General features: G+C 30.9%; 1 protein-coding gene across 1 annotated transcript; it reads right to left on the bottom strand.

The window, feature by feature from the left end:
• Positions 1-462: 462 nt before the first annotated feature.
• On the bottom strand, positions 463-26,187 carry LOC132736802 (uncharacterized). The gene is made up of 14 exons (XM_060724016.1): positions 26,058-26,187; positions 25,310-25,453; positions 24,104-24,479; positions 22,672-22,843; positions 11,606-11,807; positions 10,838-11,028; positions 10,119-10,212; positions 5,868-5,949; positions 5,181-5,405; positions 4,562-4,739; positions 3,812-4,114; positions 2,217-2,387; positions 1,182-1,358; positions 463-1,004 (listed from the first exon to the last, which is right to left on the bottom strand). Exons 1-14 carry the CDS (start codon positions 26,072-26,074, stop codon positions 787-789), a joined length of 2,550 nt encoding a protein of 849 aa, XP_060579999.1. The 5' UTR covers positions 26,075-26,187; the 3' UTR covers positions 463-786.
• Positions 26,188-26,746: the final 559 nt, after the last annotated feature.

Here is a 26,746-nt window from a genome sequence, read left to right as displayed (position 1 = left end):
AAAACCTAGTGCTGAAATTAAAAATGCGCTTACAATTTACACAGTGAAGCTTATATGCATATGCTACTAAGCCAAAGTCACGAATTTTGCGCTAATTTTCAATATTCGTTTTAAGCATGAATCGTGTGAGCCGATATTTAAAAAAAATACACGTTACCCTGAGCAAACGATATTCGTCTTCATGATAGAGTGAACTATGATATGCAGAACAAATGGAAATTTCATTTTCATACCAGCAGTAAATTGATAATTTTAAATAGTTAAAGTTCCCTTTTCATATGTTAACGATTTCCTTTCCTAAAATGTGTGAAAATGGATTTACACGATTAATCACGACTTTTCTTTACAAGTAATATCGAAAACACTGTATATTATTTTTTTTAATATTTTGTACGAATTGATCAAACTATACAGTTTGTCAATAGAAAAAGATACGAAAATCAATCCTGATGACCCAAACAAGCAACGTCCCAAAAAAGCATTATTCTGAGATTGACTTGCGCACGCAATTTCATACGGGCTATACTTCCTAGCTCAAGAAAAGTCTGAACCATACACGGCCAAACCATTATTTATTTCAAACGGTTTGACATAAAGAAAATACATATCTACACCTTTTATTGCCATAAATCTGACGATTATAAAATGTATTTGCTACAATTCAGATACATATTTCCAGTGAAGAGATATGCGGTTTGTTTGTACTTAATATATCTTCCAAAATGAAATTATTCTCCTATTTTCCAATATGCGCTAATATTCAAACATTTACCTAATTTCGAGGTTCTATTCTACGTTACCTTTGCATGTCTGATTATATCCAGGCATCAAATGTTCCATTCCCTTTGGACAAGGGCCGCAAGGCCACGACGGTTTTGACTTGTAATCCATCACATTACAAACATCATTGTAGCAGTTATAGTTCGGACAAACATCTTTGATACCTTCGCAATACGACCCGTTTGTGTAGTCTGGACAAGTACATGAGGCTTTCACCACAGTATCTGAATAAAAACACATCAAGTTATAGTTAAATTTATGTCGTTTTTGTATACAGTAACGTTTTATTTTGACACTCAAAGAAATGCCAGGACCGCTTACGTTCAAATATCTTATCCATACTTGTTGCGAATGAGAGATCAAAGAAAAAATTTCAATTTTACTAAATGGAACATGGTTACCTGAAGGATTGTATGTAGTTTCATTAAATGAACAAAACGAAACTTCACTACATCCACAATAAAAGATTGGAAAACTGAAAACACTGCTAGCATTAAATGAGTCGTATACGATGAATTGTATCCCTGTGTCTATTTCTCGTAAACCAGTGCCAACGTTCCATGTGAAGATTCCATTGTCTGAAGGAGAAATTATATATAATATCTATTATTTAAGTAGAATATATTATATAATGTAAATTATCTTAGATAAACAATTCGTCTATCATTTATTTGAATTTTCATATCACCAGTTTGTGATAACATCCCAATTTTGTTCTTTGTAATTTATAGATTCACAAAATAAATAAGATATAAAATATAAATTTGTTTTCAATAATGCAATACTTTAATTTCCTCAAGAAATAATAAATAGATCATTGCTGTAAAGGGTTTTATTTAATTAAAAACAGAAGTTTTGAAAGAGTCATAAACTACAAACATTTCATAGATATATCAATAAAACTTAATATAATTATGCAGTGTTGGTTTACGTTCATAACGGACTCAAATGTCTAAATTAAATACATTATATTCTGTATTTATAAATATTTATATACATAAATAATAAATGAATCAACAAAAAGGAAATCAATGCTCTAATGGACATGAACACAACGACACGCAACGAAAAAGATACAACAGCTATACAATAGTACAGCAGGTCTGCAAATGCACCAGCAAAAGATCCCGTTGGTATTCAAACTCGCGACCTATCGGTTAAAAGCGAAACTATCAACATCTTAGACCAAATAACTTAAATTATTACCTTCACGAAGTTTTCAGATGTAGGTAAGTGTGCGCTCGTATCATATCTTATTATGATACATTTTGATTGTTTTAATAACCTGACAGTTTGATAAATAAAATCACTTTTTTTCACAATATGCAATTAAAGATAATAGTTTCAGAAATTACATAGCATGAATCTGATTTTAAAATTAAATTATAACTGATAAGAGCTATTCTAAAAAGATTTAAGATATATGTTATCATTACCAATGTAATACTCATCCTTTGTTAAATTTGTGGCAACATCAAACACGAAATTTTCTGGGGATGTATTATCATCGGTAACATAATCAGTAAGATTAATAGTCCATGTTGAGTTGATATTGACAGTTATAATTCTTTCTGTAAGGTTTGGTGATACAATTGGAGCTTTATTATCTGGAAAAAAGAAAGACACTTTTGAATTATTGATAAATTAATTCACTTTGTCAAACAATATTCAAAATAAATTATTGTTTCAGCCATATTGTATAATTTCATTATTCAAATATAAGACCAGTTATTCAGGTAAACAAACGTCTGATAGATAATGATTGATCAGCTTTTGGTACGGACTCATTTTATAAATGTTGCACACTGATCCGACAAGAATTTGAAACTACTACAATTGTGTGAGAATAGTATTGCTCGAGTTTTTTACAAAATATTCCAACACATTTTAGTTATGGTAGTCGGGACAAGCAGAAAAAAAAATTTTTCTGGTGAGTCACAGACATGTTGTTATTCATGGTAGCAAACTCAATACAAAAACGTATAACACAGATATGCATTATAGGTAAAAACATTTTGTAGAAATATATAAATTGAAACTGCTAAACGTTTTTTAAAATTATCTTTGTCACTGAATGACAAATATCTTTTTGAAAGGAACAAAACAAATGTAAGTAGTCAAAAGCTTGTTCTGTATTTGAATACGAAATTTGACATGAATTTAAAATAATGTAATAAATAAACTTATAGCTTTTTAAGAAGAAAAACTGTTCAATGTAAACATTTGATATTGTGTAACACTATAAAATAATTCATACCAACGATTTGTTCATTTTGATTGCATCGTAATAATGTCCTTATCCGACATTATTTTCATTGATATGTTAAAGGTGGACTTCATGTATTTATGGTTTGAAGCTACATTTTATGCAATATTTTTATAAGTTATATCAAAAGTAAAGATATGCTGTTTCCATAAAAAACTTTCTTGAATGAGTTGTTACATTACAATTAATGTCTCTGTTATTGAACACACATACATATCGTAAACAAATTAAAATGTTAAGGGACAAACATATCATGCTGTTATTTTAAATTAACAATGATTACACGCGGTATTCGCTTTTAGGTCAATATACTACTATACTTGTTGAAAATAAGCATCTTAGGAAGTTTTCTTTTTTAAAAATTGGGATGATTATCTTTGCAGAAGAAAAAAGCTTTATTCACTTAAACGATTGTAAAATACCTGTAAAGCTTTCTAACAATTCAACATTCCCTGATCACATACAATGTAACAATATTTTATTTAAGTATTTGTTTTCCATTTCTTAGAATACATTTTTTACAAAGGTTTATAAGACCAGTTTTGTTTTCAAATGTATACTGAAAACGAATGATGTAGGAAACCATGTGTGACAATTTGAATTAAGTGTTGACGCAATGCTACCAAAATGAAAAAAAAAGAAGATATTATATGCTATAGTATGCCTGTAATTAAAGTTTTTTCAATCGGAGTATATAATAATGACAAGTAAGGCTTTCGATGCTTTAGAAACGTGATATTAATCATATGATAATAAATATATTACGATTTATTTCCCATATATAACGTGTAGCATTTTCATGTCGCATAACATCTAATCCTAGGTCATAATCCCCCGTTCTTGCAATAGTAAGAAGGCACTGCTTATTGGGTTCCTTGTTCCAATAATTTCTACATGTTTTGTTGAAAAGTGTTATATTATCTGGTGTAAAGATTTCGAACAATGCCGTCAGGTTGCCAAGTTTGTCTTCGAGGAACTGTGGTAGTGTATGTTGTGAGTTATAAATTGTATAATTTCCGCCAGTCTCTTTGTATTTGAAAACACTCTGCGATTCATTTTGTAATGACCCTAGCAATCAATAAACATAAACATGTCACTTTAAGTGTGAATTAATACAAAATTGGATTTTTACATTAAGTTTTTTTTGTACGTCAAATCTCATTAAACGTTAAAAATATTGAGATATCTCTCATCTATATACCCATTTCTGATACAGACAGATAACAAACAGTGTACGTGTTTAGATCAAAAATAACTCTTAGATGCCGTCACATGTTGTTAAATACGGGCTTTAAGATCACAGGTGATAAAATGTGTTTTTATATAGTGAAATATGAAATTACAAATATATTTATTAAATCCAATGTAACAACGAAATTTCAATTGTTCATTATTGAAATCTAAATATGAAGATACTTCCAAACTGTTCTTTTGTAAAGTGTTTATGACATTTTTCGATATCACTACAACGTACATTAAAATAACAATTAATCCAGAGAATGCGAATCAACGTACAAGATTCTGCAAATTGAAACAATGCTGATGACGATGCATTTTCAGAAACTTTTGTTTTATTTCTCGTCATGTAGAAACCGTCCTCTCGATGTCCCGCTAGGCCTTTAAAGTTTGTTAAATTTGCCTTAGTGTCTCTACTGATCTGTACACCCAGGAAATTGTCAGTCCCAAACACCAGCTTCGAAAAACACACAGAAAAGGAAATAAAACACGCAAGTAAAAATGTTTCATTGAAACTCAAATACAAGACAAGTTATGATAAAAATGTTATTGGAAAACCACTTATTTAGAATTAGAACAAAATTAAAACACCAATCATGTCCTTTATTAGAGTAAGCATGCTACAAGAAGGTCAAACCTAAGATCTGTCAGCTGCAGTCACTTTAATCATAAGGCAACCTCCTTCTATTATTATTCTTATTCTTAACTCTGATGATTTAAACAAATCCCACAAATAAGCTTTCATGAATAACATAATAGTTCTCATTTAACTTTTATCGATATACTAATTGCAACATCTAACAGTACTTTCAACGTTTATTATTATGGAGTAGTGTACATTAAAAAAACAATTAAAAAAACAAAACTCTTGAAATATCAACTTCATATAAATAAATACCTGTTTGATATCAGATTTGAAACCACAGTTAAGTATAGTAATTTTACCACCACCAGCTAACACTAAACAGTTTTGTCTTGGAGGAAGTTCGCAGGGAGGAGGTCTTCCCTTTTGTAACATTGATGATGCTTTACAATTGCTAATTGGTGTACCATTCCGAAAGAGTATGATTTCTCCTGCTTTCCGATCGTAATGCAGCTCTACTTGCTCGTTTGACGTTTTATCCTAAACATACAAATACAATATAAATATTGATATTGTAAATGATCTTAATCTCGCACAACCTTGACCAGCATATTCAAAGAGACATACCATCTAATTAAATGATCATATAACTGTCTCTTGAAAACAAAACAATATATCTAAAATGTAAAGACTGTCTCGCCATATGTTATGACTTAGAAATATTAAAAACAGTAAGCTTAAAGTTAATGAAAGGGTTGAGATTTGAAAATTGAATATGTCTAGATATATCGTTGCTATATATTACATTTGTCATAAATTGGTATTTTAAATGTGAGATATTCGGAGTGCTCTTTTCAGACTAAAACAAGATATTGCAATTCAATTTATTCTCTATCCGTATGTATAATTATTTAACAAATGCCAATTCAATGTAAGTTCATAATAAACTATTCCTTTAAATAAGATAAATGACTTTGTTAAAAAATTCAAGATGACACTTACAAGCAATGCAAAGGCAGAAAAATATGTCGAATCTTTGTTTCCCGTCACAACATATTCTGTTCGAGCTTGTATTTCAAAGTTTCTGAAGTAGCCAGATATAATATTTCATCGTGGAAATTCTATAGCCTTATCAATGTTTTATTATATAGACATTTTCGCTTTTTGTCTTAATAACAATATCAATGCAAATAAGTCGATAAATAGTGATATATAGTGCGCCATATGCAGGCGATAAATAGTGATATATAGTGCGCCATATGCAGGCTGCAATTTTTATGCTCTTCAAATTTTGATTTATTACGCTTGAACAAGCTGCTTTTGGGTCTGGATTTTTGGCAGGGAACTTGTAACCAACATGTTACAGAAATTGATTTTATGATTTATATTTGGATTTATGAGTTATTTTGAATTGAAAAAGTTTGAAAATAACAAATATTGGAAAAATTGGATATACAGTATAATTATATCAATTGTGTTGGTGAACACCAAATCACCTGAAGTCATGGCTAATCCATGTACAATGACAGTGAGACAGTACAATAGAGAGCAATTATTGGATTGTAGATCTGTGCCTAGAAGCTATGTTATACCAAATGAAGAAACGTTATCTTTGTTGAAAAATTATGGTATTTTGAAATATAGAGGTAAACGAGCTGGCCAGCCAAGGATTAAACATAATGGTGGTGTTCATTTGGCAAACTTAGTTCAAATTAAACTTGATCACACATACATACAAAATGTCCATAGACAGAGAAAAATGAAACTTGCCACAGTTAATACAAGATCTATACGGAATAAATCGGCAGATCTTCTCCAGCATATCCTTGAAGAGAATATTGACTTTTGTTTAATTACGGAAACTTGGCTACAGACTGATGGTGATGATGTTGTTAGGGGTGAACTGGCTCAGGAAGGGTTCTGCTTTGATGATGTACCCAGGCCTGATCGTAGTGGTGGAGGAATAGGCCTTATATACAGAGATAACCTGAAAGTGTCAAGCCTTCCCAGCAAATCGTATCAATCATTTGAATGTGCTGAATGGCAAATATGTATCCAAACATTCATACTTAGAATCGTTGGCATTTATAGACCGCCATATTCTGCAAAACACCCGGTCACTCAAGCTACATTCATGACTGAATTCACTGAATATTTAGAACAAGTATCATCTCAATCTAGGTCCATGGTAATTCTTGGGGACTTCAATATTCATATGGACATGCAATCAGACTGCTACACCAAGCAATTCCAACAATGTTTGAAATCATATGGACTTGTTCAGCATGTGAATACTCCAACTCATTCTAGTGGGCATATTATTGACCTGATCATCACAAAAAAGGAAGACAAACTTGCTAGTGTAAACAATCTTCAGTCTATTACATCTCTGATCACTGTTTTGTTAGTTGTAATATTCAACAATTCTGCCCCCCTTTGGTTACAAAAAACATCATATCACGTAACTGGAAATGTGTGTCGAAGAACTTGTTAGAAGCCGATCTTGAAGAGTTAAACAGTTTAGCAGAAAAATCATCTACCGTGAATGAACTTGTGTCTGATTTCACAAAGACTGCATCTGATATAATTTGTAAACATGCTCCATTGAAAGAAAGATCAATTACTGTTAGACCCAAACTTCCATGGTACTCTGGATATCTTAAGCAATTAAAACAGTACAAAAGATCAATAGAGAAAATATACTTAAAGGACAGGTCAGATCTCACAAAAATAGTGTACAATAATGTAAGAAACTCCTATACTGCGGCAATAGCATCAGCAAAGGATCGGTTCTATCAGAGTAGAATTGGAGAGGCTGAAGGGAATGTGAAGAAGTTATATAGCGTGACTTCAGACTTGCTTGGCGTTCGAAGGATAACCCACTTCCACCTCACACCAGTGAGACGGCACTTGCAAACGATTTCTTGCGTTACTTTAGTGACAAAATCCTTAAACTTCGTGATGATCTGGATAACATAAACACAGAAACATCATCTTCAGTGATTGATAGTATTATGGCATCTGATGTACCATCAAGTGAAAATATCATGAACAAATTTATACCACTAAATGAAAAAGACATAATCAAACTTGTGAGTGAATCAAAGTCAACAACATGTGAGTTGGACGTTATGCCAACACCAAAGCTGAAAGAAAATCTTCATTTGCTTGCACCTGTTGTGACAGAAATCGTGAATCGGTCATTGTCGTCTGGTGTTTTTCCTGAGACGTGGAAGAGCGCTGTTATTAAGCCCCTTTTGAAAAAGAAAGGCCTTCCCTTAGAATTGAAAAACTATCGGCCTGTATCAAACCTGTCATTCTTGTCGAAAATTCTTGAAAAAGCTGCAATGAACCAAATTTCAAGCCACATTGAGTCCAACAATTTGTAACCATCTTACCAAAGTGCATACCGTACATTTCACAGTGTTGAGTCTGCTATGATGAAAATGTACAGTGATCTGCTAGAAACAGCTGATAGCCGCCATGTGACAATAGTTGTAATGATTGATTTAAGCGCCGCCTTCGATACTATCGATATACCAATATTACTTGAAATCCTACAGAAAGACTTTGCCATACAGGGTATTCCATTAAAGTGGATCGAATCTTATTTAACCAACAGAGATATGAAAGTAGTCATTGAACAGTCTTCATCGGATACTGAGCCACTGAGGTTCGGGGTTCCCCAGGGTTCTTGTGCTGGACCGGTGATATTTACTCTCTATATAGCTGCCCTTAACAAAATAGTCCAGAAATATCCGGCGGATTTGTATGGATATGCAGACGATCATAAAGTGGCATTTAAAATTAGAGCTGGTGACCATCACAGCGAAGAAATCGTTCGCCAAAAATTAACTGACTGTCTTAATGATATTGTGTCATGGATGACTAGATTTAAGTTAAAAATGAACAATAGCAAAACAGAAATCATCATTTATGGTACAAGACATCAGCTGAAGAAATTGAACATTTCAAGTGTCAATGTTGGTGTGGTCGAAGTCAACTGTGTAGACAATGTGAGAGACCTTGGAGTACAGATGACCAGCACTTTAAGTTTTGACATCCATATTCAAAAGAAGTGTCAGATTGCACACATGCAGTTAAGAAATTTGAAAGCAATCAGAAAACATCTCACTCAGAAATCTGCAGAAATCCTTGTTCACGGTTTGATTCATTCACATTTAGACTTTTGCAATGGATTATTCGCTGATATTCCAGCCTATCAACTTGATAAATTACAACGTGTGCAAAATTATGCTGCTAGAATTGTCACTGGAGCTGCTTACTATCAATCCAGTGCTGAAATTCTTAAATCACTCCACTGGCTTCCAATTCGAGCAAGAATCATGTACAAAGTTATTGTGACTGTGTTTTCGTGTTGCAAATGGCACCGCTCCATTGTATCTTCGTAAATTGTTCACTAAATGCCAGAGTCAGTACAGGAAAAGACTGAGATCCTCATCATCTAGCCACATTCGGTTTGATATACCATCAACAAATTCAAAACTTGCTGATAGATCCTTGACCATTGTGGGACCTAAATGGTGGAATTCATTACCAGACTATCTGAAGGACATTACCAATGAAAATCAGTTTAAGGCCAAACTTAAAACATACTTGTTTGGACTGTTTTTCAACTAGAGTTGTAGATTGGCTGTGCCATCGAGACTGGGTTTGGGAGTGTCTTGATCAAGCATATGTGTATATAGTCTTAATAATGTACAGCGCAATCGAATATTTAATACATTTTTGCGCTATATAAATGTCTTGTATTTGTATTTGTAAATAGTATATGTTGCGACTATGTTGAATGCTAGTAAATCATATGTTCAAATTGCTCTGGAAATCATTAATTTAATGTTGTAATGTAAAAGTAACCTTTACTACCTTAATACATATTTTAAACACACTGTGAAGTATGAGGTAGACATTGTGGAAACAATAAAAACAGTAGTTAAGTTAAATGATAAAAGATATTAGTTTGTAGGTATTAATTATATACCTAAACTTCTGACTATTCTAATAATGGTGAACAAATATAGGATTTAATTACCACTGTATTTATATTGCTAGTTCTAAAAAAACATATGATCTGGATGTTATAGAATTAAAGATTTTTGGTCAAATATGTGTTTGTCATAGTTTTAAAACAACTTCCCATGCTTCAGTCGTTGATTTGAAATCAATTTTCTTATTCAAATTTCAAGTTTTTATTTTAATAATCTCTGAATGAATTAAACTAGATGTACTTACTTCCCGTCCGTCAGAAATACATATTCACCATGGCCATTAAAATCATATTTTCCTCCATCTATTGTTTGTATGACAGGATCTCCTGATGACATTGCTGCCATAAAATTATTTTTAATTCATTAATATATGTATTTATCGTTAAAATACAGTCATATCAAGTTATTCTCAACAATTGTCATTAATTAAAATTATAGACTTCAGAGTTATGAACAACAGCGCAATAGTGCTACTGCCATAACCCTATGATCCAAATATACATAGTTACGTTGTAGTTTATGACCGAAGATAGTTCGAACCAATCAGCAGCTTTGATGTTAAATTTTAAGCAAAAGAAATGTGATTTATTACACTCCAATGATATATCTTAAAGAAACACTTGCTTATAAGCAAGTGATAAAAAACAATTATCTTTTCATCTACATTAGTTAAAGTAAAATGTTTGTGGCGGCCTTGCCGAGTGGTCAACGCATCGGACTTGTATTTTTGAGGATTGCTGGCCGCTCGGGTTCAAACCCCGATAGGGACAAGCCGTCTTTTGCGTGAGCAAGAAACTTTACACTCATTGCTAAAAAATGGTTTGTTCTAGGAACGGATGTAAGGGTGTTTCGATAAACTTATAGACTCCAACATAATCAAACTAAAATAAGTAAGTATAAACTTTTACTGTTTTTGAAATAATAATCATTTCGGGCGTGTTATTATACAGAAAGAATACTTACACACAACAGGTGGCACGTATGTACTACAATCATCAGGTTTATTTATTTGATAAAATGATTCACAAGATTCTTTAAATGCATGTGATCCATTACCACAGCAAATGTCATGTGCTCGTCCAATGTACCCTCCATAAGATTCTAGAAGAAGATATCCTGCACCGGGACTATCAATTAAAAGCTGACCATTCTCACTACAAATCAGATAAATGCCATAAATGTTATCAACGTAATGTTTCGTTATGAAAAACTATAATAAGATTTGTAAAAATCTTTAAAAAAACGTTTTTTATGCTTTGATAGTGGAATATCTGTTAGAATACGATTTTTTTCATCAATCATTGTTTTTAATTACTAGGCAGAGCTGATATTATTGCATGCTTGTAACTTAAATTTTCATAAAATGAACGTGGTTTATATAAATTATAGACACCTTTACATTCAATCTCTAAATAAATTAATACCCCCTTTTTAAATGAAATAATTCAGTTTTATTATCAATTTATTATAAACATGTTTTGCATGTTATCTGGCCTTGTATTACCAGAGGTTTACAATATACAACTCGCCATATATTAATTATAATGAGCTATATTACATTGCATACATTTCTAAATATTATAACAGGATAAGTATATCTTAAAAATGAAACCATGACATGCACCTCCACATACAATGTTAAATTCAAGAACCAGAATTTGAAAATGGTCCTAATACAAAACGTCTTGAATTATAACGTTCAATTTTGTTTTGCAGATATAAGCAACTTACCTGTAGCAGCACATTTGTTTGACACCGTCCATAAAGAACCACTGTTTATAGCAGTTATCAACCTTTTCAAACGTTTCATCAATCGCAATAATTTGTTCTATGCAGGGACATGGTTCTGCTGTAGCATGACCAGAAGAGATGAGATCTCGAATAACTTTATCAGCTGCAAAATCTTGACATGACACTGTATTTTCATCGGCAACTGTAGAAAAAGAAACATGCGACGAATATAAAATGTGATTTAAAATTACATTTGATATGTTGATATATTTGTAAATGTTTACTCTTTGCACAATATTTTATACTTGGCCTACCACGATACCACTTTCAGTCATATGCAAATGGAATACATGATATACATATGTTTTATTTGTTTTTCTATGTAACGTTAAAGCCACGCTGACACATAAGTTTAAGCGGCTTTCTGCTCTGACGATTGTTAAGAACACTTTTTTATTTTTCCGCATAAGACTTGATTATGAATTAATCGGATAATTTACTATTAAATTACACGATTTATTTGCTAGTCTTCAATTAAATGGACAAAACATTTATATATTGTACATCAGCTTAACACTTGTGGAGACACTGTTTGAATTTTTTGCTTTGTTGCGAAGCATTTTTATTTAATATTCGTTTATCAAATGGTAATACAATGTTTTCTTATCTCTGTATGAATATAATGGACCTGTGCAACATTTTATACGGGTATTCAATATTGGGGAACCAGGCTCAAATAAGTCCTGCGAAAACGACACTTATCTCCGTCTAAAAGGATATCTTAATTTTTATTACCTTTGACACGATCAGGAGAGTGCTGTGTGGAGGTAGATTTGACTTTTAAAATTTAATAACTACTTTCTGTATTTTGTTAGTTTAATCAGTATTATATTTGTAATCGTGTCGTTCACGTAATAAAAAACACGTTAATTAAAAATACGGATTCAATAGGAATCTTTTAAAGCTTTTCTAAATACTCTTTTTGTTATTTTGTTGATAAAGCATTAAATGCATCGATCTCCTTCAGACATTCAAACCATTAAAATTGATTATACCACGTTTTACTTCACCAAAAGGATAAAAATCGTGTGTATAAGTTTGGATAAACGTCAAATCTTATGACGACGTTGTTAACCAAAATTTGTCAAGATTGGTGATGGGACTTGACCATGGTCGCTGGGAATCTGTTCTGGAAAGTACTAACTGTATGAAAACTTTAAGGGAGGTTTATATCAAAGATCTCAAAGGAAAGCCTGCCTCCAATATTTTTATACTTTGCATATTTAAAGTTTATATGTTTAGTTTATTTTAAATGTTGTTTTAACTCTGTGTTGAGACACGCATTTCCATATAAAAGAGTATCTCAATATTTCTAATTTCCTATCAGTCGATTTGAATAGTGTTTTGCGGAAGTAGATTTGGCTCCAAAAACTTCAAAACAGCTTTTTTTAGCTTTTTTATTATTTGAATGTAATCTTTTCATTTAATGTACACAAACTTAAATTTTAGGTATTCTGTTTTAAGCCCCTTGTTTATAATAAAAATACTCTCTTAAACTTTAACGTTCATGTTAATGCTCAAATTAAGGACTTAATTGTGATACTTCGTTTTTTTTAGCGTTTATATGTAGTGAAATCGGGAGCGTCTAAATTAACGTGTAAAGCATTATGATTAACCAATACAAGCGTGTCAGCACGGCCTTTATATAAATATCATCACGGTGTCAGGTTCTCGGCACTGTTATTGGTCAGAACGAGAACTAGTTCTCCTCTTTTATTTCCAAATTTCTTATTCGTCAAGATAGTCATTTATTTTGCCCTTCTCAAGAATTGGTTGCACGACTGTGTCGTTTCATGTTTTCGTTTTAAGCCATTGTACGATTACGTTTAACATCGCTTGTTATAGAATAGTAACATTTTAAAATTGAAGAGGCCTCTTCTTTGGCACTTGTAGTTATCATTTAAAGTCTTTTGCATTTATATGATAAATTTTATTTTATTTTTTTTTAATTTTAAAATATCATGATTAACTGTAATCTACTTAGATCAAGTAAAATAATTTGTTATCTTGATCTAATACCTATTTATTGTCACAAAGGTCAATTCTATGTGAATAATAAAGATGTTTACTATTATTGACTTAATATTTGTATTTATTTTTATCACGTATTATTATTCAATTTTATGACCTGAAATATTTTATCCAATAACAAATTCCTGTGGTTACTAATGGACATATTGACACAACCAAATCAATATACTATCTTCTTCCCATTCCATATTTGTGTTATTAACTACCATGCCACGCCAAACCAAATCAATTCAGTAATGATAAAAATGACATTCCAATGTTAATGGTTATGACTGTAGTTTTTATCATTTTACAGGCTTCCTGATAAGTTAAATTTTTCTAACATTTTTAATGAATCTCGTTTATAATGTAACTGAATTTTTCGAAAATCTCTATCGATAACCCAAAAGGTCGACTTCCATTGTTTGATAGCATTTTCATCGAAATACAACAACTTGCTGATAATAAGTAAAAACCCCTTAGCAGTTTGATAAGAGCGCATTAGCCTCTCCCATATGAATTATATGTTATTAGCTTACAATCTTTGCTGCTCTGTTTTACATGGTAAAAATTTACAACCATTAATTAATTAATACATTTCATTTATTTCATGCTTTCCAGTGTTTTATTGTAATTTCAAATGATTATATTCTAATAAACCACTAGTGAAATTTATAAAATATAATTTTCACTGTAGCCGAACTATATCTGAATGCGGATGAAAAGAAAATCATAACTAAATGGAATAACAGGCAGAAATAAATGCCGTCATGCGTAAATTTTGCTTCTTTAGGAAAAGGAAATCGATGTCACCATACATCACGTTAAAATGTAACAAAGGTAGAAAAATTTAACAGAACTATATTTCAAAATTGATGATTTGACGTCATGATGTGATGATCAAAATCAGTAAAAAAAAACTTAAAATCATTTAAAAAGCTTAAATAAAAAGAAAATTTATTTGTTTTTACATATAAGATTGAAATATATTTCATTCGTGAACACCAGCTATTATATTTTCACTCGTGGCTACGCCACTCGTCGAAATATTGCATCTGGTGTTCACTCAGTGATATTATATTATAATCTTACATGCAAAACAAACAAATATCCTCTATAAATTAATACGTTTAATAATATCTTGCTGCATTAAAGCTGCTGTTAAATGGTGTTGGTGTGAAATGATGTAAAAAAAAAATGAAAAAATGTTGCTATGTAAGGGGCATGACAAATGTTTGACTTTTAAGTACCTGAAAGAAAAAAAAGGGAATTAAAATTTTCAGCGACGGATTCTATGACACATGTGTTAATAACAAACACCCTAGCTACCAATACACAATTCACATGTCGTTAAACATGTGAGTCAAGCATGACGTTTTTAATTTACATGTATCGGCTATATGTTAAAAAAACTGATTTTTAATGTGTTTCATTTAATTCTGGAAGTGAAGACACATATTTGATTATTTTATTATGCCTTTGTACAAAGCCAATAGCATGATCAGACATATTAAAATTGCCGTCTGACTTCCAGTTCATAAATGACGTCATGGTGCATGACTTGAAACTTGAATGTGGAAAAACATGGACAAACCATATGTATACATCATAGCATGTGAAACAAACGCAAATCTATTTTTGTAGCATATTTTATATTTAAATATCAATACAAATATTATTATTGTTAAATTATTAATCAATGAAATGTTAGTTTAAGAGTGAATAAACGTAACATTTAGCTTAAATTCTAATAATAATAATTGCAAAAAAACAACAACAACAAACAAACAAAAAACAACAACAATACATACCGTAGTCTCCTTTTACTATTTCAAGCGGTAACAAAGTGATCAGACTCACTAACAATAATAAATCCATTCTTTGTGATATTTACAACCAAAAGTTTTTTTATACCAGTCCTGATTATCAAGTTCAGTCTTACTCTCTTAGTCACTCTCTGCTCTTACAATTTAGAACAGTTTTGGAAACATGGTTATTTCCCATTCGTATGCACCTGACGATTTGGATGCCTCTATCCTATGCGTTACAAAACTTAAGAGTTGTCATCCACGGTATTTTCATTCAAACTGATAACCTTTATCATTATCCGCCAGGTCGACAGACTTTATCAGGTACTTAACTAGAAGGACAAATTTTATCTTAAATTCAATAATTTCATCAGTTCAAATGTAATCATTACTTAAAGCATATGTAGTTAAATTTCTCTCATAATTTAATATATTTGTGATATAAAAGTAAATATTTATGATGCGAAAGGTAGAAAATTTCGCCTAAAAGTAATCTCTTGAAAGTGATTACTTGCATGATTTCTTGCCACAAGAAATATCGGAACATAAATAGGAAAAGCGATCTTGAGAAGGACGAGATTATGCAGATTATATGCACGCTGTATATACTTCTTTCAGTTGCTTTGTAACATATATATTACATTATGAGACTCTACGACGATTTTAATTAGTTATGACACAACCAGATTTTTTTTTAAGGTAAGTTTGAAAACTGGCGTTGAATAGATGAAAAGAGTAACACATAATAATTAAGAGAGCCAACGAAAAATATAATTATTGGCTAAGAAATAAAGCACTAATAAGATAAGAAAAAGAATAAAGGTAATGATGAATAGAAAAAGATTAATATAAAAAAAAGAGAACATGTACAGAAAATAAAAAGAACATAAAATCGTTAAAATTTGTCATTATATTTACAAATCTTAGCTTTAAGAGAGTGTAGCTTTGAGTTAATTAAAATTTCAAGTCTGCAAGATTTTCAACACGCAATAAAGGAATTTAATATAGTTCATTGAATCTTATTACCATTCAATCGATATAATGTTTGATTTAAAGATATGATTAAATACAGGCTACATTACTTATTTATGGGACACTAACTTCATGAACACAATAGATAGAAGTATTCTTCAAGATTGGTCCTCATATTGCAAAGATAAAAGTGTATGTCCTCGCTTGCAAACTTTTATATCTTTTATAGCACTACTTAGCATTTTATTCCGATGCATTTAATATTTCATTACAGATCTTAAATGCAGGTAAATCATCTCAATGACAATGTAAAGATACATAAAGATTTGTCGCTGACAGACTGTCCAGATACATACGTGACATTTAGTGAAATGTTCGGCGGAAAATAAAAAGAAAAACAGAACGTTTTGAGTTATCTTATATTACCTAAACATGTTTATTTCTTCACTAAGTACATATGTGATATACATTAAATGTCTTTCTCACCCCGAATATATACTAATCGCCTATAGATTTGACTGTTTCATCATTATAGAGAGGAAACAGAATAATTACCACATAGACTATTGTCAGTACGATATCCATTATTCATAGAAATCTTTAAAATTACCCAAATATTCAAGGAAATATAAGACACTTCAATGTGAATGGTACAAAAACATAGACATAACTCTTTGTTTAATTATATTTTATTTTTCAAAAAAAGTATAAGTTATAGACTAATTTTTGCTCTGGTTCATCTTCATTTTGTTGTAAGACTACCATGTGTAAATTAAAATTAATTAATGTTAAGCTTTTTAACTCAATATTTTTGTGTATTTATAGTCGTATTCATTGATCCGCGTTGGAATCATATTGGCCATCAGTGTGCATGCCGGCCCACATCTGTTTCCACATCGGGGGCGTCTTGTCATGCCGATCTCCCTACAAGTCCTGTTTTGTGATCAATATGTTGACCAGAGGAGATGATGATTACAACATCCCGGTATATCTCTTCCAAAACAACAGTTTGAAGAACCACGCCCTCTCGAGTATGTCACGACAAGTCAACCAAACACCCCCGATACTCGAGTTGCATTGGCCTAGGCCTACAATGTGCCAAATCTACGACGTTGAATGAAAAGAAGTCATTCAACACGCAAATATCTATAAGGTAAGTGTGTGACTCGGCTAATTGAGTGATTACCGTCCGGTATTAGTTTTTCTCACCTTTGCGGATGACAGACGAACATTTATAAATTAAGGTAAACAAAGGATTGAAGCGGAAAAAAAACATTTTGAATATAAATTTAACTTGATATACTCAAATATGCGAGGTTAACACATGAATTTTCATACTAATAAGACTGGGAAAAATCGGAATTTTCAAAGTTTAAACGAGATAAAAAATAAAACAACAATCAATAGAGCGAGGTTGTTATAACAATATTTGACTGTAAAAACCATTCTATATATTACATATCAAATCTGAAACCGCTCTTTAAACGAGCCCGCTTTCTAAAAATAACTTTGTGAAATAAACGTAATTGAACATGATCGTTTAAGTTTGATAGGATCCAGGACGATAAGATTAAACATACAAAACTTGCTTTTCAACCTTATATAATGATGATAATAATAATAATAATAATAATAATAATAATAATAATAATAATAATAATTATAAAAATAAAAACTATCGTTATCGTGTTCATCATCTTAATTACCATAATGATAATAATCATTAATTAGTACATCAATTCGCGCGATATTTATGTAAATATCCGTCAAAGTTATAATCATACCTACCATCAACGTTTGTTTATATCATATTCGTTAACCTGTATATGTGATTTATATAAGTTTCCTTTCTACCAGAGGTTGGTCGATTTACAATTTGTAAGCGATATTACAAAAACTGCTATACATTTATAGTGTTGCCTGTTTGTTCGCACTTGACAGCTTCAACTTCCTTAACATTAGTGATTACTTTCAGTGCACAGACCGAAGCACAAGCAACTGTCTGCATATTACTGTTTCCTTTACGATATCTGTCTTTCGTTGTCAGTCGGCAACTTAATTTACATTCATTGAGGAAATTTTATCACAGACAAAATCAACATTTATCTTCCTTTGAAATTAATGCAGTGTTCCCTTTTTGACGTGTTTAAAGCGCATTAACTTCCAATATTATTTAAATATCATAAATGGAATGACGCAAGATAAAAATGAGTCAGACTTGAAAACCTGGTCACTTGTTCACAAAGAAACTATCAAATGATCCTGACATTATATTCATTGCTTCTGAAACATATACCGACGTACGCGCTGTAAATGAGTTAATAATTTAAAATGCGACTTCAATAAATCTAAATCAAAGTAAGAATCAATTTAAGAATGAAGATCTACATTTTGATCATTTTTCAAATTTGTAGTTCACTTAAAGCAGTTATGAAATCTTTTTTTAAATACTATATTTTACCGTGTTTCAAGTCTAATGTAAGGATAGCATTCAAGGTAAAAACTACAAACTTAACACAAATTGGTTGCATTTTGAAACAAGATTTTAATTCCTGAATCTTTCATCTAAGTGAAAAGATGGCCTGATCCAAAATTGCGCATATGTGTAAATATGCATTTATTAATTGCAGAATTTATCATTTTTACATGAACTTTATAAGGCTAATTACCGACTTAGGCACCGAATAAAAAACTTACAGGGCCACAAGTGATTATACAAAATATGAATAGAAAAAAACAAAAAACGAATGCGTTAGATATAATAATTTTATTAGTCTAGGACATAAAATGTTACATGAAGGTTCGGGTATTACATATGCTTCACCCAAAGGAATATTATTTTCTTGCAATGAACATGTTTCTTAAAACATATAACATTTGAACACATTTATTTCTTGGTGTCAATTGAAACTGTTTAACAGTTTAACAATACAGACGATGTTACAAAAAAGTGAAAGAAAAACTCAATTATAAAGTCATGCCTCAATACACGATATTTGTCCGTTTTTCCATTGAAGTCAGTTAATTGTCGTTTCAAACAAAAAATCAATTTCCTTTTCATTATGACTATAGAAATATTAAGTAGCGCCATTCTACTTGGTTTAAGTTAATTATATCCGGTATATATGCCATGGTACGTTATTATTGATTGTTATGCATAAGTTGGCAATAAAAATCTCATACTATCTTTTTTTGCTTTAACGGGCAGAAAAGTGATCAGCTTTTTGGAAAAAACAAATCGAGCAATTAGCTTGTAACGTTTTTGAGAAGAAAATATATTCTACACAAAAAGACAAAAAACAAACGCCGACACAAATAAAAAGTATCAACAAAAACTCACCCCCTCACACACAAAAGAGAAAACTTATTTAAAACAAAAAATATATAGTATTGTACAGTTTAACATTACATTCATTATTAAACATAATTAAACAGTCCAAATATGTATTATAGAAAAACTATTGATAAATAAACACACAATATTGCACATTGGCACCTTGTGATATTTAATAAGATATAAACAATAAAGTATGAAATAATTACAAATGACATGTACAGGAATTTCTAAGCCACATTATGGCACATTATGCCTCGGAAATTCATATTAATTTTTTGAAATTTTATAGAATGACAAACATTTGTTCAGTAATGCTTAAATAATTCAAGATATCAAACAACTGAAGGAAATAATGCTGAATATGCAGTTACATGCTGCAAAGTTATCAAAATGTATAATATTAGTATTTTGACTTCCATTAAATTACTTATCCACTACATTTTTTATATAAATTTATAAAAACCAATTGGCAAGAAAACAAAAGTAGCAAAAGTTATGTACGGTTGTCATGACAAACCATTGGTATTTTCCGAAACGACAATAGAAACAAAATATAAAAAGGTTTTTAGAAATACGATTGGAAGTGTTTTTCTGAGGCATAATGACCATTTAAAGCTACATAACCTTCAATGTGACATTTAAACATTCTCAAGCAAAGTATAATAACATATGATACATGATATATTAACAGATTCAAAAGATAATTAAAATGTCAACTTGGTACATTTCTATATGCTTTTTGATAAAATGTACAATATTAAGGCTAATAAATTTTTGATACCATTTCCCAGAATCGTCCTGTTAACAGATTCAAAACTCAATATAGAATACTCATGTTTTGGGCCCATTTGAAGTTTTTGATTTTGGACACGGTTAAAGTTGTACTAAGTATCTGACAAAAAAACCAATATATATAAGGCAAGCTTTAAGCAGCAGCCTCTTACTTTAATGAACTTGCGGTAGGAACAATTGTCCAAGCGCAAGTCCTTTTAATCAACTTTGTTTCCAGATTTTAAAACGGGTGGAGTAAAGTAACAGATTATACATATTTCAAACATTTGAGTAGAAACAACCATGTTTTCTGTGACTTGTTAGCTGTATGATCATTTAGTCTTACAATAACCACGAGGAAAATATATAAAGACAAGTTAGATAAACATGACAGAGTTTCCTCATGTTTGATTAATAATCCTTCCAAGCTATAATTCAGAAAAGTGTCCAAAACTCGTAAAGCCCAACGGTAACGGTATATCTTGTTTAAGTTTCTGCACACAGGTGCCCTTAAACTTATTAATCCATATTACTCTTTACACCTACATATAGTACTAATTTCGTATGATAACCATTGACAAGGGATTGTAACTATAAATATGCTCTTAATTCATTATCGTATCATTAAATTTAAGACAATGTTTTGCCCATTGAAAGGCAGAACACAATATGTATTTCTGATCCTTCATGCGCCTTCGAACACATTGGATTGTCCAGCAAACTTACGAGAATTCTAAAATGAAAATTAGACTTGAACTAATATTTCATATCCGTGCGCATGATTATATGCTTCTTTAAATAAATTAACAAAAATATTATCTAGAAAACCAGAAAAAAAACAATTGAGGTTTAATTTTGTCTTATTTTTTCGTATTAACATTGCTTTGAGTCAAAAATAATGAGTTATTGCAAAAACAAACGGGACACATAAACACAAACAGCGTTGCAAAATGCTTTAATTTTCTTCTAAAGTGATTTCAATTTACTGTAATGCATTATATTGTAAATCAGAATACCATGACGTGTGAATAAGATGCAATATATTGTAATGTTGAAGTTTTTTTAAAAGAACCTATGATAGAGTGGAATTACGCGATGAAAAAAATTAAGTATGCTAGAAGTCATCTTAAACATTCAACGAACACACAAAGTTAAACTTATGCCATTGAAGACAATAAACACATTTGTATGAAATAGCATTGCTATAACTTGCGCATATCGTAAATAAAATGATGTGAATTATGAAACAAAGGTTGATTCTATGTTTTATCATTTTCGTTGGACCTGCCAATTATTTTTTAATGGAGTACCAGTGTTTTTGAAGACATTAAATGCCCTTAAAGTTTTATATACAAGTTTTTAAGCTGGAAGCTGGCACTGAATATCATATTCTTACTTATAAATGGTAGCTTGAATAGCTAAAAATACGAGTATGAAGATTATGTCATGTTTAAACAAGTTCAATGAAGTAACACAAAATAAAGGCAAAGAAAAATCAGCATTAAACACGATTAACAACTGTAAGGAAACAAGAATGATGAAACTAAACTGAAAACTAAAATAACATGGAAGACTTATTCTTTGCAATCATTTAATTATTCAAGAGTGTGCATTAATTATATATTTAATATAACTTTATTGTAAGTAATACTAAGCTATTACGTTAGAGACTAAAATTTACAAAAATAACAGAGATTATAAAACAATACGAATAGAATGGCATACAATGAAAATCGCGTACTAGCGTCTGGATATTCTGTTGCGTTTTATCAAGAAAAAAAAAAAAAAATTTAAAATCAGGTTCCGTTTTATATACAAAAAAACAAAACTGTTCACAGCAGAAAAGTTAAATTTGTAAATTAACATTCTGATGTAACATTCTACATTACGTATGCATTTCATTGACCATTGATCATAAATACTTTATGTAACATAAGTTTGATTTGTTACACATACAGTAAGTTCTTTAATTTTCTGATATAGTGTTAGGTACTTAGTTTCATTCCTTTATTTTGCTTTAAAATTCTAAAGTAGATACCATCCATATACTAATTAGCTCAATCGTTTATAACTGTAGTTTGAACTGCGCATTGAAATTACTAAATTACCAAAGTGACAATTGTTTAAATGGGACCGCGGTAACTGTGGGGGCAAAAGACAGGCCTTAATTTTGCTTCTAGAAATTAAGTACTCTGCTTTTGTCCATATCGTAGGTAGTGTCGGACTTCTATTCTCTTGGACGTTGATTAACTCGTTGCGTTCGCTGCTGTTGCCATTTCCCTGAAACAATTACAAATGCCCCGTAAAATAATTATTTAGAAAGCCCTTTGAAATAATGTTAGGGCGTTTATCTGATAAACAAATAACGAACAACTTAAAGGGTTAAATGTTGTTAACCTCAAACAAGTATATACAAACTAAACACTTAGGATCGATTGTCATCTTTGACAGGGAATTGTGCGCTTTATGTACTTTGCCAAAGGTGGAACTGATGGAAATTGTAATTCAGATGGTTGGTCGTTTTGACATTCTAGAGTTGTTAATTAAGTCAAACAATATCAGCATATTACTTGCAATTGACGAGCTCAAAAGTAACATAACTTTGTAAAAAAGCAAACAGAGTAGTTGGACATGCGCTAATAATGTAAGATACAAAGGACAACATGTGAAGTTTATATTACTTTTCTTTCAGTAGTTTGAAGATATGAGCTTACATGCAATACCTCATTAGTCTATAAGGGGCACAAATATGCACACAGTAACGAAAGTGATGAATGGAACCTGTGCAAATTATGTTAGATTATCACGGAGAACAAGGGTGAACAAATTTTAACCCATTCCTTTCAGTAGTTTTGATGTAACCCATTCGTACGCTAAAACTTATTCGTACGCTAAAACTTATTGATAGTGTAACAACGGAACCGACTTCAACCCCTCCGATAGCGCAATAACTATACTTTAGAAAATGATGTTATTTCTAAACGTTATTTGTAGTTTTTGCATCCAGATAAAGACGTAGGTATATTCTTAAAACCAAAATTCAATAATGTCCGTCTTCTTAACACAGCCGTTTTTAGACATATTTTGACTTTACAGTAAGTGAATATGTAATGTTTAAAATTTTATACACAGTAGGTGGTCACCATATGAATATATAGTGTCATTAAAAAATTGGCTGTTTTTTTTTTAAAGAAAAGATCAACTTTATTTGTCCTGTTATAGGGAACACAGCGTCCTGTTAATAATTTATCCATTCCTTTATTGAAGTTTGACATATTCAGCTATAATATACTTGATGTCTATACCTTTGTGATTACAATAATTTACTCAAGGATGAGCATAGTATATCTGTAAATGAATTTAACATGTTATTTTGACCTTTAAATGTATTCGCGTTTTAACTGAATGCAATTTCTTCTGAAAGAATTTCATTGTGCGATTCTTGGCTTTCAGTGTCAATACAAATCCTTACAATATACTATTTGTTTCAATTTCTATATTTTGTCTTTCAATGGTAAAACGTAACAAACTTTCACTTACCACTCCGCTGTCTTTGGATCTGTTAAATTTCCTTCCATGATAATCTGGCTTTGGGGACCTTGGCCTTCCATAATCTGGTGGGGGCGATCTTCTGCCGTTCCAATTGTTTCTTGGTGCTCGTAGGTCAATGTCATAACTTCGGTTTAAACATTGGTTGTAGCTTAACACATGCCTTGCCTCATCGCCAGAATATCGGCGGTCATCGAAATGGTTAAATGAAGTACCATTACCTGCTAGGTTTGGCATAGATCCGTGGATACTTGCCCTTGGAAGTTTATTTGGACTTGCATAAAGCCCATTATGAGCAAATCCGTTCTGATTACCGCTCCCACTTAGTCTATTTTGATGTCCGTAAGGCAGAGACGAACTCGATAGCCTGCAAACAGATGTAAATTTGAAATCTCAAATACACGGATGCCCTCAGGGTATTTTGACATATTAAGAGTTATTTGCCGATCATTTAAATACCGATCTATGACATTTTAGTTTGGCCTTAATCTTTGAGCTGGGGAACAAAACCTTGCAATTGATACATTATCTGATATATATTAACATATATACAAATATTTTTTTCTAAATCACTTAATGCATGACATTATTGGAGTTGGCATACAAATAATAAGGAAAAACAAAGTAACGGGCTTAAATCTAAAATGATAAATGGCCAACTCTTTATATCATTCACTGAACATTACAGACACATTCTGAAGGTATGTATAGATTTTTCCATTAATCACAATCGGTTGTGATTACGTTTTTGTGCACATTTATGAAAAATTGAAAACAAAATGGCAAAATGTTCTTTTTGTAATGCTACTCTTTGACCAATAAGCTCACATTTTACCCTTCGATTTGCAAATGTTACTTTACATATTGACACAATTATTTTTCCAAGTCATACTTGCAAAACTTTTAAATCCTTGCAAATGTACGTGGAAGAATTCACCACAATAAATTTCTGAAGCCGTTAACCAAAGACAATGATAAGAAAAATAGATGAGAATTTGTTTTTTCTCATGATATCAACCATGTAACTAAAAAATGTTCTATCCATAAAATAGACAAAACATATACAACGTGACACTTGTAAACTAAGATTGCTTGATTTATGAATGATTTAAACGTTTCCTTTTATAATACGGGATTGCTTTGCGGATTTACACCTAAGCATTTTAGATTTCTAATGATATGAATAAAGAGTGTAACCTGCGGCTGTAATATGATCCAACACCATCGTCGTCATCCTCTACAAATCGATTTCTATGGAGGGCGCCGTCAAAACTTTTAAAACCATTGGTATCCATATGTTTTAGGGACATTTTGTCGTCGTCACTCTTCTTTGATTTGAATCTAAACCATTTAAAATAAATTTTAGCAACGTCTGGTAAAAATGTATATTGTTCCTTTTCAAACGTCCTCTTAATTAAGATTATCCTACTAGCTTTTCTTTCATTGGAGACCATATGTCGGTGATCATGAACTGGCACTTACGTGACACAATAAAAGGTCCACGTGATTTTTTTTCTGTGAATTTTTCTTAAATTCTAATTTTCACCATAAACATGTCAAAATATTGTTTTTGCTGAAGCTGGTTATTCGCCTATAAACAGTCTGCAATGTTATCCAGTTTGCCTTTTTCAGCGTTCTTAAGAATAATGTTTTGATCTAGCTTGGCAATGAATCAGTTAAGGCAAAACATATTTAACAACTAAGAAAGTTCTAAGTGATCTGGTAAGGCATTGAAAACTTGTATTTTACCGGCATTGTGTATGGAAGAATATGAACATGTAAATTTCTCACCTCAAGCACCGGCTTATCCGATATTCAATTCTAAATACTTTACATATCGGAACCAATATCAACAAAGCCAAGAATAAACTTATTGGCATACGTTCAACATAATGTTATTAGAAATTTGTTTGTGACAATATGTATGTGTAAATATATTCTATACCTGCAGAGTATTATCATTGCTAATGCCAATATTATAACAAGTCCACCAAGACTGCTGGTTGTTGCAATAAGAATCGTTTTATCATCTAGAAAAAAGCAAACTTTTTTATTCTTTGAATTGATTTTAGAAGTTAAATAAATCATTAACACATACATGTGTATTTTGTCTTCTCATATTTGCATACAGAAGGGAATAATAAAGAAAATATTTTTTATCTAAGTTTGTAAACATAGAATATAGCTAAATAAGATTTTTAAATTTGCATAGATCACAAAGAAATGTTAATATTTTTTCCATCTTCGTATAAATTGTTGTATATGTTTATTTAAACAATTTTTGAGATATGGAATAATATAAAATAGCTTCTTTATAAAAGATAAATGTAAGGTAATCTTTGATAAAGTTATAAAATGTTTGTGTAGAGTTATAATTTATATAGTAAAAACCCAAAATTTTTTAAGGGGGGGAAAATTTAAAAATTTTACAAAAGAGACAAAGTGGATAAATTAAAATTTGTAAAAAAACCTAAAAATACTGCCGTGTTGTAAGGGTACTTGTAAGTAAAACTTGGTTTAAGGGTTACGTTTAAATGATTTATTAAAGGAATTATCCCTTCGGAAAAGATTTTTTCTTTTTTTTTAAAGTCTTTAAAAAGAAAATTTTTTGTTTTTTAAAAACTATTTTTAATT

The sequence above is a fragment of the Ruditapes philippinarum genome, unplaced genomic scaffold, assembly GCF_026571515.1.
Source record: "Ruditapes philippinarum isolate M1 unplaced genomic scaffold, ASM2657151v2 ctg5662_1_1_1_1, whole genome shotgun sequence".
NCBI lineage: Eukaryota > Metazoa > Mollusca > Bivalvia > Venerida > Veneridae > Ruditapes > Ruditapes philippinarum.
Note: the sequence above shows the minus strand (reverse complement) of the source record. Positions and strands in the feature narration are given on the sequence as shown.